Here is a 15,296-nt window from a genome sequence, read left to right as displayed (position 1 = left end):
TTTCTCTCTTTTCTTTACTGTCTGCAAGAAAACAAATCCACACATATGTACAGTGTGATTGCTCTCACCCCGCCACAACAGTACAGTGATGTGGAGCTGCTGCCACGACTCGTGCTTTTGTACTGTATGTTCGGGTTCACTGTTCTGTGAGGCCAGACAGGGTGAAAAGCTTTAAGTGCAGCGTATCGACTGAAGTGAGCTGCAGAGGATTTTCACAGGCCTGTAGCATCTCAGCAGTACAGACTGTCGAGAGGAGGTCGATCTGAAACCACCTCAGTGGCTCTAAAGGGGCCTCAAGGTGACTGTGGCTTAAGAGGGAAATCTCTGCTGCTCTTCTCTTCAAGTGCTGCTTGTAGATGCAGAAACAGACCATAATGTTAGCCATTATAGCAAGATGACTTTCACTTGGCTCCATTGTTATTTCACTGTAACACAAGGGCAACAGAAAAGCATCTGTTCACTTTCGTGTACAATGAGTTCTCTGAGCTGCAGCACTGAAACAGTTACAGCGAGGGGAAGTAAAGAGTGCTTAGTGACAGTGGATAATGGAGCTGATACAGTTGATACATTGTGTGACAAAAATGACAAAGGACGATTTTAAATCTCCAGGTGAAGTAAAGTAAATTGAAATTTGAAAAAGGACTTGGTGGAGTTACAGATTTTACTCTATTCAGTCATCACTATCATTTATTCACACACACACAGCAGACCGAGCACTTAATATCATGTAACATGCAGAAAAGTATTTTCAGATACACCCGCTCGGACCTCTCCTGACTTGGTGATGAGCAGTTGTCGGTGCACGCCGGGCCGGGCATGTGAGGATCCTTCTCCTTATTACAGCTGCAGCTCTACACGTGTGCAGCTCAGCATGGCCACAGTTATTAGGTTTCTTAGCAGAGCAGATGTATGGTAAGTGAGAAGGGCGAGAGTCCAAAAATAACCTCCAAAAGCAAAAAGAATTCTAAATACACTCTGATGTCTGATGACAATACAAGTTAAACACAACGAATACACTTTTCATTTAGACCACAACTTGGAGGTTCACCAAAATCATCGTAATTCAGTGTGACAGGAACATGAATGTCTGCATAAAATTTCTTGTTAATCTGTCCATCAAAAGACGCGCAGGTCAGGTTCAGCTGACTGACTCTCAGCTGTCTCTGCGATGGGCTGGTGATCCGTCTCGTCCAGTGCCAGCTGGGACTGGCTCCAGCCCACCCGTCAATTAACAGGATAAGCAGTAAAGATAATGGATGGATGCGGCATAAACTGATTATACTGATCTGTTTTTAAAACTATTATCTGAACTGACGTCAATTCCATGAGGTAACCAGTCTGACAGTTATGAACATCTTGCTGAACACTGTTCCACAGTCAGAAGTGAGATCTGCTGCGTTTTCAACCCCAGTAGAAATCTCAGTTTTACACTACTGCACAGAGTAATACACTCTAGTCCCTGTTGATAATTCTCTCTAGTTGTATCCACACATGCATACGTTAATATTAATAAGTTAAAGCAGATTTATCAGCATAGATCTAGCAATGCGAGCATAAATTAAGCAGGTGTGAACTGATCAGATTACATGCTCTCTAATAATCTACAGATGATGTCAAGTTGGAACTGTCACTTTTGTTGGTGTTGATGTTTGTGCTGATGAAAATGAAGAGAAAACTTAAAGAAAATAAAATGACACACATTCTCTTTTCAATTGATTTTGTATTTTTTATTGAATAAATGATTTAAAATGTAATAACAATGTTTAAAACTACATTATCTTCACAGCCATTGCTTACATACTCATAACCCATCTATATATATATTCAACCCTCCCCACACTTTTCTTGTGCAATTTTTTTTTTTTTTTTTTTTGCAAATTCCTTTTTTCTTTTCTATATTTTTGTGTTTCATTCATTTATGTGTTTTTTTTTTTTTCTTATTTGGAGTCATACTATCATAATAAATGCCCATTTCAAGTCTTGTCACACTAACAGCAATTCAATAGGAAAGGAAGAAGGGTCTACCTCTACAGGGGGGTGGATTCGAAGTTCCCAGTTCATATTATACCATCAACGTTTTAAGTTACTAAAGCAGAGAAGAAGGAAAAAAAAAAAGATCAAAAAGTCGAACGGAAAAGAAATAAAAGTTGGTATGAGGAGTTACACCAGGTAACCCTCCCAGCCCATCAGGCCACTGCAACAGAAACGTCTTTTTGTACAGTGACACATCTTCGAAGTCAGTGTCTCAAAAATTCAGAACATAGAAAACCACTAAAATAATTCTGAAACTAGATCCAAAATATTCTTTTGAAAAGAATTTATTTTGATGTACAAAAACAGTCTTTTTTTAGTTGTTTTTTTTTTTATATTTTCTTAATAAAAGTTTTAAACACAAGTTTATTGTAGTTCTTATTTCATTTGTCATTATCATTATTATTATTGATTCATTTATTTTCTTTTTCCTTTTTTTTATTTTTTATTCTTCTATCAGTGCGATTGTATACCAGTGCAGCTACTGGGTCCAGAGTAAAGAAAACAGGCTTTTTCATCTTTAATGGCATAAAAAATAAGGAAAATCCATCTTTTATACAAAGTATAACTGCTGGTCTTTAGGGAAAAGAAATTTTTATAAACCCATAAAGCTAGGAGGCACACCATGGGATTTTCATTTTTGTAAATTATAGCAATAATAATATAATACTACTACTACTAAAAATAATAATAATAACAACAAACAAAACAAGTAACAACAATATGCAACCATTTTTAAACCATCCTTGATGCCATGTACGGCATCAGAGATAGACTCAATGAAAATTCATTGAAAAATTGGGTTGCTTAATAAGTCAAGACAGTTGAGAAATCGCACAAAAAATAAAATCAAATAAATTGTCAATTGCAGGGGTGTTTTTTGGAAGGACAGGAAGCCAGGCTTAAAGAGCAGCATTTGGGCATGGCCGCTGGCATCTTTGGTTCAGTCAAACATACGAAGGTAACATGAGCTTGAGCATTCCACGAAATATGAGAATGACCACGGAAGGAATGCTGAGGCTGAACTCTAACCCTGGTATGGAACCAAAACACAATCTGCTACAACAAACTACGAATGCTGTTCCATATCCCATGAGGTATCAATGCTTTAAACAGTTCATCAGTACAGACGCAGGACTATGTTCTGCATGTTCTACGTACAACTCTGCGTCCCATTACAGGAGATGCTTACCTTCAACACAGTTTGAGCGAGGCAGTGAAGGTCTCCACAAGAGGAGCCGTTCACTACTCAACAAATCAAACCTTGCCTTTACAGAGGTCAAATGATTCAGCAGCTAGAAGGAAAACGGAGGATGTGCTTTGAGAAAAAGCAGCATCCGATCTTCCAGGAGAGGCAACGATCACTACTACTACTACTACTTCTACTGCCACCTTCTACCGAACAACACACATCACACCTTGACAAACTAGGCCATGAGGTTGGGCCACAGTGTAGGAGTAAATTGAGGGGAAGGAGGTTAACGTGTGACTTCTTGTCCTTTCAAACCTGCAGGGGTGTTGACTTGCACTGGTAAGAAATAAAAAACACCTCTTGAACAGATCTGCATATATCAAGGATAGTAAAGGTAACATGTAGGATTTTCTCTTAATACATCACTGTTAAATTGTTATAACGACCATTAACAGTACATTCCATAGCCCCTGTGACGTGTTGCTGCTGGGACTTTTCCTTCTTCATCATTTAAAAGAGTATATATGGTTTTTCCCATAGGGAATTGATCCCAAAATCACCTACACTGGACTTAAGAAAGCAGAGATTCTTGGGGCTACTGTTGTATCGGTGGTAGTCTTCCTTCAGTATTAAAATGTGCCGTCACGACTCATTTCACAGAAATGCAGTAAAAAGAAAATCTTACATGTAGCATCTTAAGTATGATATGATCAATGAGTCCGCATGACCAGTCACGAGCTGTGACCACCCCAATATGAGGTCCGATAGCACCATATTTGTCTTTTAAATCTCTTAATGGTTAATAAGAGTGTCTAAGCCATAGATCAAGCATATCATGAATAAAACCATAGGTCTCATACTCAGACATACATGCAACAAAGTGCATTGCATGTTAATACAAAGACATATGTAAAAGAGCATGGTCAATTTGGTTTTGCAGCAGAAAAATTCAGGTTGTGCTGTATTAAATGGACCAGGACATGAATGCATGACTGCTCCTCTTTGATGCTTCTCTATGTAGTGCATTGTTCAGAAAAACATACATTTTCCTAGAGGAATGAAACGGTCTTCCCATGGTTTAAACATTTAGGGTAACAACACCACAGAGCCCAACACTATTTTAAGAGAATGTGTTTACAAAGTGTGGGTTAGAAAAATGAAAGAATACAGGACCAGCAGCTGGGTAGCACATGAGTAAACAGGAGACTGCAGACATACAGGAGCCCCCGTATGTCTGACAAGGTATTAGCAATAGCATTCAAGTGAGGAAAACATCATCTGAGCTTGTCCCTACACTGTGATGTCAAGATGGTGCTGGGGGAAGAGTAAACCATGGGCAAGAGAAGCACTCCCTGCATCACCTACTGGTCCATCATTTATTAAATCATTCATTTAAGGCAACACAACTGAAATCTGGGTCATTTCGGGTTACTGTGGATGGATTGCCAAAAGCCCTTGACATTTTGCATAAATTAAAATAACCTGTCAGTTAGTAAAGGCTGTTAGATGTTGGTCAAGTAACAAGAACCTCTCAAAAATTCCAGTTAGCAAAACTAAAACCGAACCCAAAATAAGAAGATCGACAGTTCAGACATTCAGTAAAGTAAATCCGACTGGCCTGGTGTGTGGATGTGACTATATGCTATTTGAATGGGCAATGGCTTCTCAAGTCCTTACAAAGCCCTGGCTTTTGATTTGCAGACCTCAACAGTAAGCCACCCAGCCCCATGCAGACATTCTGCTCTAATTTAACTTTGTTTGCTCTAACCTACTGCCAAACAGCTGACTAAACAGACCACAAACGAAAATATTTCCTGTGCTGTGAATGCACATATCAACGGGATTTCACTCAGAAGGCTGTAATAAAGGAGAACGGCCCAAGTGCGGTTTTGACAACTGAATTGACTAGCTGCATCACTGCAACTGCTTCAATATCTAAAGAGCACAATGACATGCTAAATGACACAGACATGTTAACTACATCACTTCCTTTGTAAGGGTCGGGTGGTGCATCATCTTTCAAAATGACAATTTTAGTACATCATACGTGGTGCACGAGTGACAATGGTTAGCTATAATCTGAAAAGGCAAGACATTGTTTCTACGACGACACTGGCTACATACAAGACATCCAACAATGGCTAAAAGTGTTCAGGGTTGCAGTCTTGCTTGAGGCTGGCTAGTGCGAGTTTGCACTGGGAGGTTGAACACTATAGTTGTGGTTACCAGTTTAGCGGCACGAAATGCAAACACTTCGAGCCTAACAACTGACTACCCTACAGAGTGTGGGATAAAAAGAGAATATGGCTTTGACTACCTATAGCATGTCCCTGTTAAGTGACTCCCTGCCAGTAAACTGCAAAACCAAGAAACAGTAAATTTAAATGAAAGTTTTGTTCATGTACACAATTTTTTCCCCTAGGCACCTGTAGTAATTACAGGGAAGGCAGACCCACTTCTAGCCTATTCCACATAAAAAGTTAACAAATTACCTGTGCTAACATGTTTAGCTTCAGACAAAATGGCTTCTTCTGCAACTGCCTTTAATTTGAAAATGTTAAAAAAAATAATAAGAAGAAGAAGAAAGAAGGAACACAACTGTAAGCTCTAGCCAAACAAACGCAGTTCAAGGATTACTGGTTCCACCACAAAACACTACACATAGTCAGGGGGAGATTTGCTGCAGGTAAAACTTAATTCTAATTTACTCTGGCTGACCAGTGTCTATATCCACACACAGAAATACACACACGCACACGTGATTGTTAGCTTAAACAATAAACACTACCAGCAAATGCTGGTCAAAGGGCATCACAATCCTACTATCTATACTTTGAAGAATACAGATCCCAATAAATATTTCCTACTACAACACTACAAGACTCTACAAGGCTCAACCTCAACAGCCATTCTTTTTATTTTGAGAGGAATCAGAATAGAGACGACACAGCCTTTGAGAACTGCAGTTGCCTTGCTACATGGTATATATGTCTGGATATTAAGATAAAGAAAAAGAAAAAAATAAGAGTTTCTTAGTTAATGTAAAATTGTAGCAAAGCCTAAACAATATAAGAGCAAGACTAATCCACTGTAAGAGACTTCCTTCCATCCACAGAATCAAACACCTGATTAGGTTTGCTGAAAAGACGTTAAGATTAATAAAATCTATTACTTGTTAATTTTCAAAAATATGATTCAAGGGGGTTATAGATATAGGTATACATATGCTGCAAAAACCACAGGCAAAGAAAAAAAAAGAACGTGGATTTCTTGCCATAATCAAATGATGCTTCGTTGCCACCCGTTGCCATGTCAACGTCTGGGAGACGGCCAGCATGGCAACGGAAACTATCATCATAAAATGGTACAGTAGTAGAAATAGCTAGACCAGGAGGGGGCAGGCTCTCCTGGGAAAAGGTCTGCAGAGAGGTCCAATGATTGGTCATGCGGCTCGCTGTCAGGAATAATGGTTGTAGGGTGGTAGAGGGTGCCCAATGCCATTCTGGTAGTGATGGTGCTGGCGGTGGGAGATGTACTCTGCATAACCCATTGTCATCTTCTCGCTACGGTACCTGGGAATGAGAAAAGATGTGTTTGGGTCTAGTTGAGTCTCATGTAACGTTAGGTGAGCTAAGATCAGGCACAGTTCACAGTTATACTCAACATTTTGGCGCTATATCTCAAAGGAGGACAACGACTTAGATTTCATCATCCATCATACTTTTAGCATGGCATTAGGAAATTCAAGAAGTGTTCTCCTACCTGGTTAACTTAATGGTCTTCCTGAAGTCATTTGTGATGGGAGCCTTGTAACCTCCCTTTCGTAGTAAGGAATCTATGGTTTGAATGTGGTCCCAACCTTCAAAAAGCAGTTAAATCTCTTTACGTAATGGGGATATGCAGATTTGGTTTAATATATACAGTCTTCATTAAAAGCAGATGAGGCTGGATTGATAGAGACAGAAAAAAAGTCTTACCTTGCTCCTTTGCAACCTCTGGTAGGTAGGTGGCTGTGCGCTTTGATCCTTTTTCATTGAAAAACTCTATCCTAATACCATGAACACCCACCTACAAATCAAGACAGGCACAACAGACAAAGAATATTTTTAACTACACAAATCACTCTTTAATCCAGCAATGACAAAGTTGTGCAAGAAGTCAGCTGTTCAGCTGTTGGCAATATGGGGAACCAGAAAATCTTCCATTCAAATACCTTTTATTTTCCCTGTTGACCTGACATACGCACACAGATATAAATGGCTGAGCCAGCGACGGCTACAATTAACTGATAATCAAAGATGGCTTGAGTAGTGTGCACCCTTCATAGAACAACAGACAAACAAGTCCACCACTACAGAGTAAGGTCAACTTTATGCAATTATCCTTTAATTCTGTTTAGGCAAGAGACAATCACATAAACTGAAGCATTGAGTCAGTTCACTATCCGACATAAAGTAATTTAAAACAAAAAGACAAAGCTGATCATCACTGTTTCGCAATTACTTACATGTTATGTGATATGGGTGAATGGGTGAATAAATCAAGCAGATGAACTGCTTTATTTATTGACAAAATATAAATAGAATATTAACTAGGGCACTTTAGGATCAGCTGAAGGTTTTACCAGGGAAGACACCTCACTCTGTTGCTATTGTTGGCTCTACAGAAACACTCAGTCCACTCTGATTTTTTCACAGTGTTTCCGAGTGATGCTTCTTACCTGAAAAACAATCTGTGGATTATAGACAGCAGTACTGTGTTGAAGCCCATTTCCCCACCAGTTTGCAGAGAGCAAGTTTCATTTCAGCCTGTCAGCAATTTAAGTCATGGCATTAATATTAATTAGCCCCAGCTGATCTCAGGCTGATGGGAAGCTACTTAAATAATTCTACACTGGGATTTGCCAACAAGTGGTGTGTCCAAATAATTTGTCCCATTTTACACACTACAAATTTGCTCACAGTTTTTGAAGGGGACCTTCAGAAAGCTGATGTAATGTTTGTATTAATATGATAAACACAGGGTGAACAACACCACGGACAAAGTGTAAATACGCCCACTTAGAGATAATATGCCCACTCCTCCTATTTCTTAAACTTTCTGGCACACTTACATGATTCACATGGATGACCTACTGTATTTGGATATAGAAATTATATTATATCATATATCATATTATATTACAGGAAGTTTTCTTTGTTAAAAAGCTAAATAAGGTTATATCTGCAATTACATAATACATTTACTTCGGGATCCTTAACTTGCTGCTGGTCTTTCATTAGATTACACATTCAGAATCAGCCTCAAAGAGATGTAGAAGAGCTGCTTGTAGCAGAAAGAGCAGGACAGCTCTTAATTAACATCTAAGCTACAATGCTCCACTATTCTGAGAGCAAATATTGTATTTCTGTGAGGGAAAACGGTTTTAAGCATATCTCTTACCTCCCAGTCAAGGTAATCACCGACATCTTCAAAGTTGGTGAGAAGAGACACTGAGCAAAAGAGGCGAGGCAGCTCATCCCTTGTCATAGGGGGGAAGCGGCTGTCTTTAAGGGCACTGCAGAGAAGCACAAACAAGAGCAGAGGTGATTCAGAAAATACTTAAAACAACGGACTATTCAAAGAGTTTAATTATGGCGTGTAGGATTTAAAAGTGTGATACACTAATAACCTTTTTCTGCCCACTTGTGCCCTCTTCCCTTGAAAGAATGAGCCACAGGTTACATGATATTTAAACAACAGTAGCATTGACATGGAATTTAGATTCTTAATTGCATAACCAGGTAGCATCCAATCTGCACTCAAGCCATCACTTGGATGGCTTGTTAGTTTAACCTACATCACTGCATCAAGTGTGGAGAGATATATACAACTACACAAGGACTCTGAACAAAACACATTTTTAATATCACTTTTTAAAAATCAACATTCTACATTAATCCCTTTAACAGCACAATGTGTTGCTAAACACACCACTATCAATACAGTTTAAGAAATCATTTATAGTACATACTCAACACTTCAACAAATAAATCTTGAGGCACCTACTCTTTTTTTTTTTTTATATATATAATAGATGTCAATGTAATGCCTTCATAGAAAAAAATTACTGCAGGGCATTAATTAAGTTTCTTTTAATATTTTTGAACCCCAAGGACCTGGAATCAAGGAGACACATGTTCTTCACCATCACAGAAAGCTACACAAATGAAACAGGAATAAATGAATACTGTGTTTTTTTTATGCAGAGGACCACATAGAAATCTGAGGGCAATTACACATTAATGTTAAGTTAAAGTTCAAACGTCACCCTGCTAGTTTCCTGTATTGCAATTAGCTTGTTGTTCACTTTAATGATTTAAAAACAACTGTGTGAAGATGCCTACCTGGTAAGGGTGTACTCCCTGAGTCCTGAGTGCAGATTCATGGCAGAAAATGTACCTATACAACCCCTCAACCGCTTGTCTCTGCCTATTTTCCATGTGACAAACAGCGGGCTGAAAAAGAAAGGATGAGAGACCATGTTCAAGCAGTTGAACTTCAATGTAACAACTTTACATGTCATGACACGTTCATGGATGTAGTTACATTTCAGCAGTGTATAAACATTTCTGCTGGTGTTATTCACATGAACTGAAATTGTTTCCACTATAATAAACCTGTTCTCATCCAACACTGCAGGTTTTTGTTCATAGCACTGGTCATCTGTGTACCCATTAATGAATAACCAATCCTTTTCACCCTTTTTATTGACTTCAGGGGTTATTGAATGTTAATAAAGAACCCAGTTAAATACTGCATAAATGGATCCAATAGCGCTTCAGCAGAGTTCAGCCTAGTGATAGCTTAAAGGTATCTCATTTCGCTTTGAAGTTATGTTCAAGTAAAAATACTCCTTTAGCATCGTGGTGGATTAAAATCCAAAATGTCCAAAACAGGCTGTGAATACCATGCTGTATTATGTTAATAAGAACCAACAAACTTCACTTTTATGCATCAGTGCCTTTTCTCCCACAGAACTACACTGCTCATGTACTGTGTTGTAAGCAATGCAAACACACCTCTGGGTGCAGGACATATCTGTGCAGCCAGACAGATAAAACAACACTGACAGGGCTGCTTCTGCCCTGGGTCCTCAACGGTAAATGACACACAGAATTTACAGTGAAGATGTAAATGACATGTCACTCATTTATTGTCACTTGCCTGTCAAAGTCTTGCTCTTACATGCCAAGTCATGTGCTGTATCCCCAGCATAAGCATGTTCAATACCATCATCAGTAATGGTACTTTAATTTACATGACAGATTTATGAATATTTTAATTTAGTGCCAACATTCTTAAGTTAGTCCTCTAATATTAAGTTTCAGAATTTCAGAGAGTACATGAGACACTAATTTCAAATAACATTAACATTTTATTTTTAGCTTCATGTGAAATCAAAATGTGGAGATCTGATTAAATTAACTATCAATGATTAAACTTGACATTTCAATTAATTAATGTAGCTTTCATCGTGAAAAATGTATGTCATCGAACATCCAACAATTAACTACAGAGGTCAATTAAGGTTAGCTAGCTAACTTAGCCAGTAAGCTATCTTAACATGATCATTGCTGTGTGGCCCAGTGGTCTTGCAGTCAAAATAAAGCAGTAGATTAAAAAAATAAATCCTATATACCAAAGTTTCCTAAAATTGTAATTTGATGCAATGACATTTTGTGACTCGTGTAGATCAGAGTCACAGCTCTCAGAAGGGGAGCCTCCATTTGAAAGAAAAGACTTGCTCTGTTTGTTAAATGCCTTGATAACATAAGCTAGACAACCTGTCACCATCGCAGATGGCAAAATTCAGATTCAAACTTGAAATGGGTACAGGATGACAGCTGATAAGATATGCTCCCGATTCAACATTTTTAAACAGCTATCCGTTTTGAAAAAAACAATAAGAATATATGACAAAATGGTCACAGTCTAGGGCACAGCATTGTTTTCTAACCTTGCAGTCACAGTGTCTGTCAAATATTGTTGTTGTTTTATTAATTCAAACTGACAAGCCCCCCAGGTAAAGAACGTGTCACATAGCAAAAGTATGGCTTTCTCAGTCCTGTGGTAGTTTTCACACTGGTGGGCATTAGCCTGCTACATTCCTAGTCGCAACGGGTTCATTGGGTTTAGACCTTGACTGCGTGCTGAGGTTTCAGAGCAATCCCAGTGTTTCCCCTTAAGAACTACCAGACCTAGACTCAAATCAAGTGAAATTTATTTGTATATATAATTTATACCTCTGAGGGAGTTGGTAAATTAAATATTTCATGCTCAGACCAATGATTTAGTTCCCATGTGAAACTTGTGTGTGACATTTCCAAATGATTTTTTTTTTTTTATTCATTTTATGTCAAAAACAACAACTCCTCATGTGTAAAGCCTTTTCCCAATGTAAACATGCCATCTTTGCTGAAAGAAACCAGCAGAAGACACTCACTTTTATTAAGTTACATATGAAATGTGAGCGTAATACTTCCCTGGTCACAGAAATCCCATTGCATATGCAGCATGGGATTTGAGTCAACACATTAAAAATCTGTCCTATTCTTGATCCTCTCATACTCTGGCAATAAGGCACTTATTCTGAGTGCACAGGTGGCGTCACTTGATGTTTATGAAGGTTTAATGCTTTGTGTGGACACTGGGACTGGACCCTGTAGAACGGGTCGCAAAGGACACTTTAACCATCAGCTAAGCCAATCATTTTATTTCTGCAATGACTTATTTTTTCAATGGTCAACATGCGTTTAAAAAAAAAAAAAAAAGAAAATCAATATTCATCAAATACAAGTATTACCGTTAATATCGTTTGTATTGGACATTTTACTTAAATATTTATTTGGGCCATTTCCAACCCAGGATTTGCACTGCTATATGCTCTGTTGAATTGTGTAGTCTGTATGATGAAAGACAAAACCACTGACTTTTATTTACTTGCACATAAAAAGATAACAACTGTGTTGACTAATGTTACCTTTACACGCGGCGCTAATCAATAGATCACTCCAAAGTTTCTTAAAAAATGGTTGTTAAATGTTTCAGTAGAGCCTACAAGGTGCGGAATACATGAATAAATTCGGTTATAAATCCCACATTGAGGTTACCGAGTTCATAAGACAACAGTCGTTGACTGCTTCAGATTGTTTGCCGCTATTTGCTACGTTAGTTTAACACTCTTATTGTTCATATCTAACCATACGGAAGGCTTAGGACTGCTAAGTACTTAGCTAGAACCACCTTTTCTTTGTTGGCTGATGCTAAACTCTGTTGTTAAGTCCCCCTCAAATCGACAGTATATTCACCCTTAACACACAAAACATGCTGTAAACAAGCAAGTGACACTAATTTGAAGCGTTATCTGGCTGTGTTGTCAGAGGTCTTTAATACATCTTCCATTAAATGAATTACTTTAAGCTCATTAGTGCTACTACTAAGCTAACGTAGCTCACAGCTAACTACGCTAAGCCCAATATGAGACAGTCCAGAGTTCAATGAGGGGAATGAAAAAGATTAAAAACAAAAGTACGTTAATGTTTGGTTCCGTTGTTTCTTGTATTCAGTACAATAAATAAAAAACCTAAACCGCAAAAATGCTGCTGTTAAACCGACAAAACAAGCGATGTTATCTCGCTCGTTCCACCCTCTTTAAAGTGGTTAAGGCAAGCTAGTGGTTAGCTGGCATTAGCTAGAGGCTAACAGGCTTAGCTAGCTATCGTTAGCCACTGTTAGTCGAGTTGGAAAAACGGTCATTTAAAAGATCTTTCGCCAGGTACCAACAGGACATCTGAATTGGCATGGTGACGTTACACAATTCAGTGATAGATAACCTAATAATCACACTATATCATTCACTGTGGCGTTAATGTTAGCCTTGTGTAGCTTCGGGCCAGTGTAGACAAGGCCCAAATTCCAACTTGGCCGAGTTTTTCGCCTTAAATTCATTTTAAGTAACACATTGTATCGACGTGACAGTCTGTGCCCTTAAAACCGAAGCACGATCCAGAGATGAGTCCATCAGCTGTGCCGCAACAGATGAGACACCAATGAGCTTTGACATGCAGCAAAACAACAAAAGACTAAATACTCACTAGGGATCATTTGTAAACCTGGGTGTTCTCGGAGGTTGGTATCCGTACAGATGGCAATAAAGCACGTCAAAACAGAAGCAGCACATCTCCGCTGACACGACCATTTTTCTGCCTCCACTTCCCGAACCAGGTCCCGGGCTGAGATTCGGGGAGAGGCCGGATGAAGTGTAACCGGCCGGGGCTGGGGACAGAGCGTTCGTGCCGCTGCTACCACTACTACTACTGCTGCCGCTAACGTTACCCCCGGGTCCCCCCAGGCCGTTGGCTCTGCTCACATTCGCTGCTGCTGCAACGGTCGCGGAGGAGCCAATCCCCAACTCCGAGCCACAATGTCCGGTTCCTGCCACCCCGCTTCCCGCCCCCACCCCGCAGGGACCCCCCGACCCGGGCGATCCCGACAGTTTCTGCTTCTTCACCCCGCAGCACCCGGCCGCCATCTTGGAACAATCTGCACCGACACACCGCTTCCGACCCATAACCGTCACCGCGGGAAGGGTGGGGGGGGACGCCGACCAGACGTAGAAATCCCACTGCGTTGATACGTATGACGGACAATACTCCACTTTCACTCTTTTATTTTTTTGTCGGACGACGAAATAACCGATGTGGTGAGAAGACTGCAATGTCACCCTAGCGTTGCCTTTAAAAATGCGTGACTCCACTACGCAAAATCCAAAGCTGGATAAGCATTTTTTCCTTGAGTAGTCAGCCAGTCCAGCTTTGGACTACGGTGTTCCAGTGGATCACCGATAACGTCAAGTCCCGGCCAAATATTCACCCCTTCTCCCTAACACGACACCACTCGAGGCGGCCACAGACAGTTCCCGTAAATCATAGAAGTTCAGGGAGTACACAGTCCGTAAAGGCCGCAGATGACAGTAGCCAGGCGGTCCAGATGTGAAGCCGACAGCCAGTGCGCTGTAGCCCCGCAACACACCTCTCCAAGTGGAAGCCGGGAGCTTGAGTACGCAGGACCCATAAGCTTCAGCACAAATTGCGCACAATGTCTCGGACAGCGTAGCTTCTCATTGCAGCAGCCCGTTTGCTACAGCCTCACGAACTTCTAATTACACAACAGGCCCAGTATGTTGGAATCCCAGACACCGGGAAAACGCAGAGTAAAATGGCATCTGACTATGCGGGTTTGGCATGGCACAATGAAACGCGTCAGCGCCAAGCAAGTCATCTCAGTAACGTTAGCCCACAGTTTGCACCTGCATGATGTCTGTTCTTGGACCTGGTTTTATATATATATATATAAAAATAAAAAAAATCTCAATATCACCCCCGCGTCAAATGCACAGCTGAAAGTTTTCAGTATAGGTTTGTTTGGAGGCTGTCATCCGATTATGAGGATATATACAGAAGAGCCTTCTAGTCCGTGAGCCGTGAGAAATCCTCTGGGTTTGGCAACCCTCGCTCCGCACCCGTCTCTCAGCTGCTACCATTCAGTACTGTTCGGGTAAAAGCCCTGTGATCGGTCTGTGGGCACAGGGATCGGTGTCGTCGGGACGCCGGAACCGGATTCACAAAATGGGTTGCGCCCAGTTGCTGCACGTTATGCGTAGCTTCTGGGGGTATCACATTTGCAATTCAGAACAAATGGACGGTGTTGTGGAAGCATGCGCGCTCGTTACGTGCGTGCGTGCGTGCGCTCGGACACGGACAAGTATCAGTATCCCTAAGTTAGAAAGGGACCAGTGTGGTTTTTTGTCCCCGGGCCTGGTCTTTAGATGTTCCACTTGAGTCTTGATGAACGCTGTGAAGAGAACTGATCTCGCAGTGTCTTTGTATTATAATCATGTGTGTGTTATAAAGTGCCATTTTGGTTTTGTGCAGTGTCCAGAATTCCTTTCCTTTACTTCATCACTGACTCCGGGTGCACAAATAGCCACAAACACAGCACTACAGGATTAAAACAGTGAGTGAGTGATTGT

The 15,296-nt window shown here is 40.3% G+C and overlaps 1 protein-coding gene across 1 annotated transcript; it reads right to left on the bottom strand.

The window, feature by feature from the left end:
* Positions 1–1,925: 1,925 nt before the first annotated feature.
* ammecr1 (AMMECR nuclear protein 1) lies at positions 1,926–14,883 on the bottom strand. The gene is made up of 6 exons (XM_026370829.1): positions 13,360–14,883; positions 9,610–9,720; positions 8,666–8,780; positions 7,201–7,291; positions 6,986–7,082; positions 1,926–6,795 (listed from the first exon to the last, which is right to left on the bottom strand). Exons 1-6 carry the CDS (start codon positions 13,833–13,835, stop codon positions 6,681–6,683), a joined length of 1,005 nt encoding a protein of 334 aa, XP_026226614.1. The 5' UTR covers positions 13,836–14,883; the 3' UTR covers positions 1,926–6,680.
* Positions 14,884–15,296: the final 413 nt, after the last annotated feature.

This window comes from Anabas testudineus, chromosome 14 (assembly GCF_900324465.2).
Source record: "Anabas testudineus chromosome 14, fAnaTes1.2, whole genome shotgun sequence".
Lineage (NCBI taxonomy): Eukaryota > Metazoa > Chordata > Actinopteri > Anabantiformes > Anabantidae > Anabas > Anabas testudineus.
The sequence above is the reverse complement of the archived record's forward strand: the minus strand, read 5'-3'. Positions and strand labels throughout refer to the sequence as shown.

Excerpts from the sequence above, each read along its gene's own strand:
- ammecr1 (XM_026370829.1), bottom strand. The coding sequence starts at position 13,835 with ATGGGTCGGAAGCGGTGTGTCGGTGCAGATTGTTCCAAGATGGCGGCC. Across the intron at positions 8,781-9,609 it reads AGGGAGTACACCCTTACCAG|TGCCCTTAAAGACAGCCGCT; the intron begins GTAGGCATCTTC and ends GCTTCTCTGCAG. Across the intron at positions 7,083-7,200 it reads AGAGGTTGCAAAGGAGCAAG|GTTGGGACCACATTCAAACC; the intron begins GTAAGACTTTTT and ends TGCTTTTTGAAG.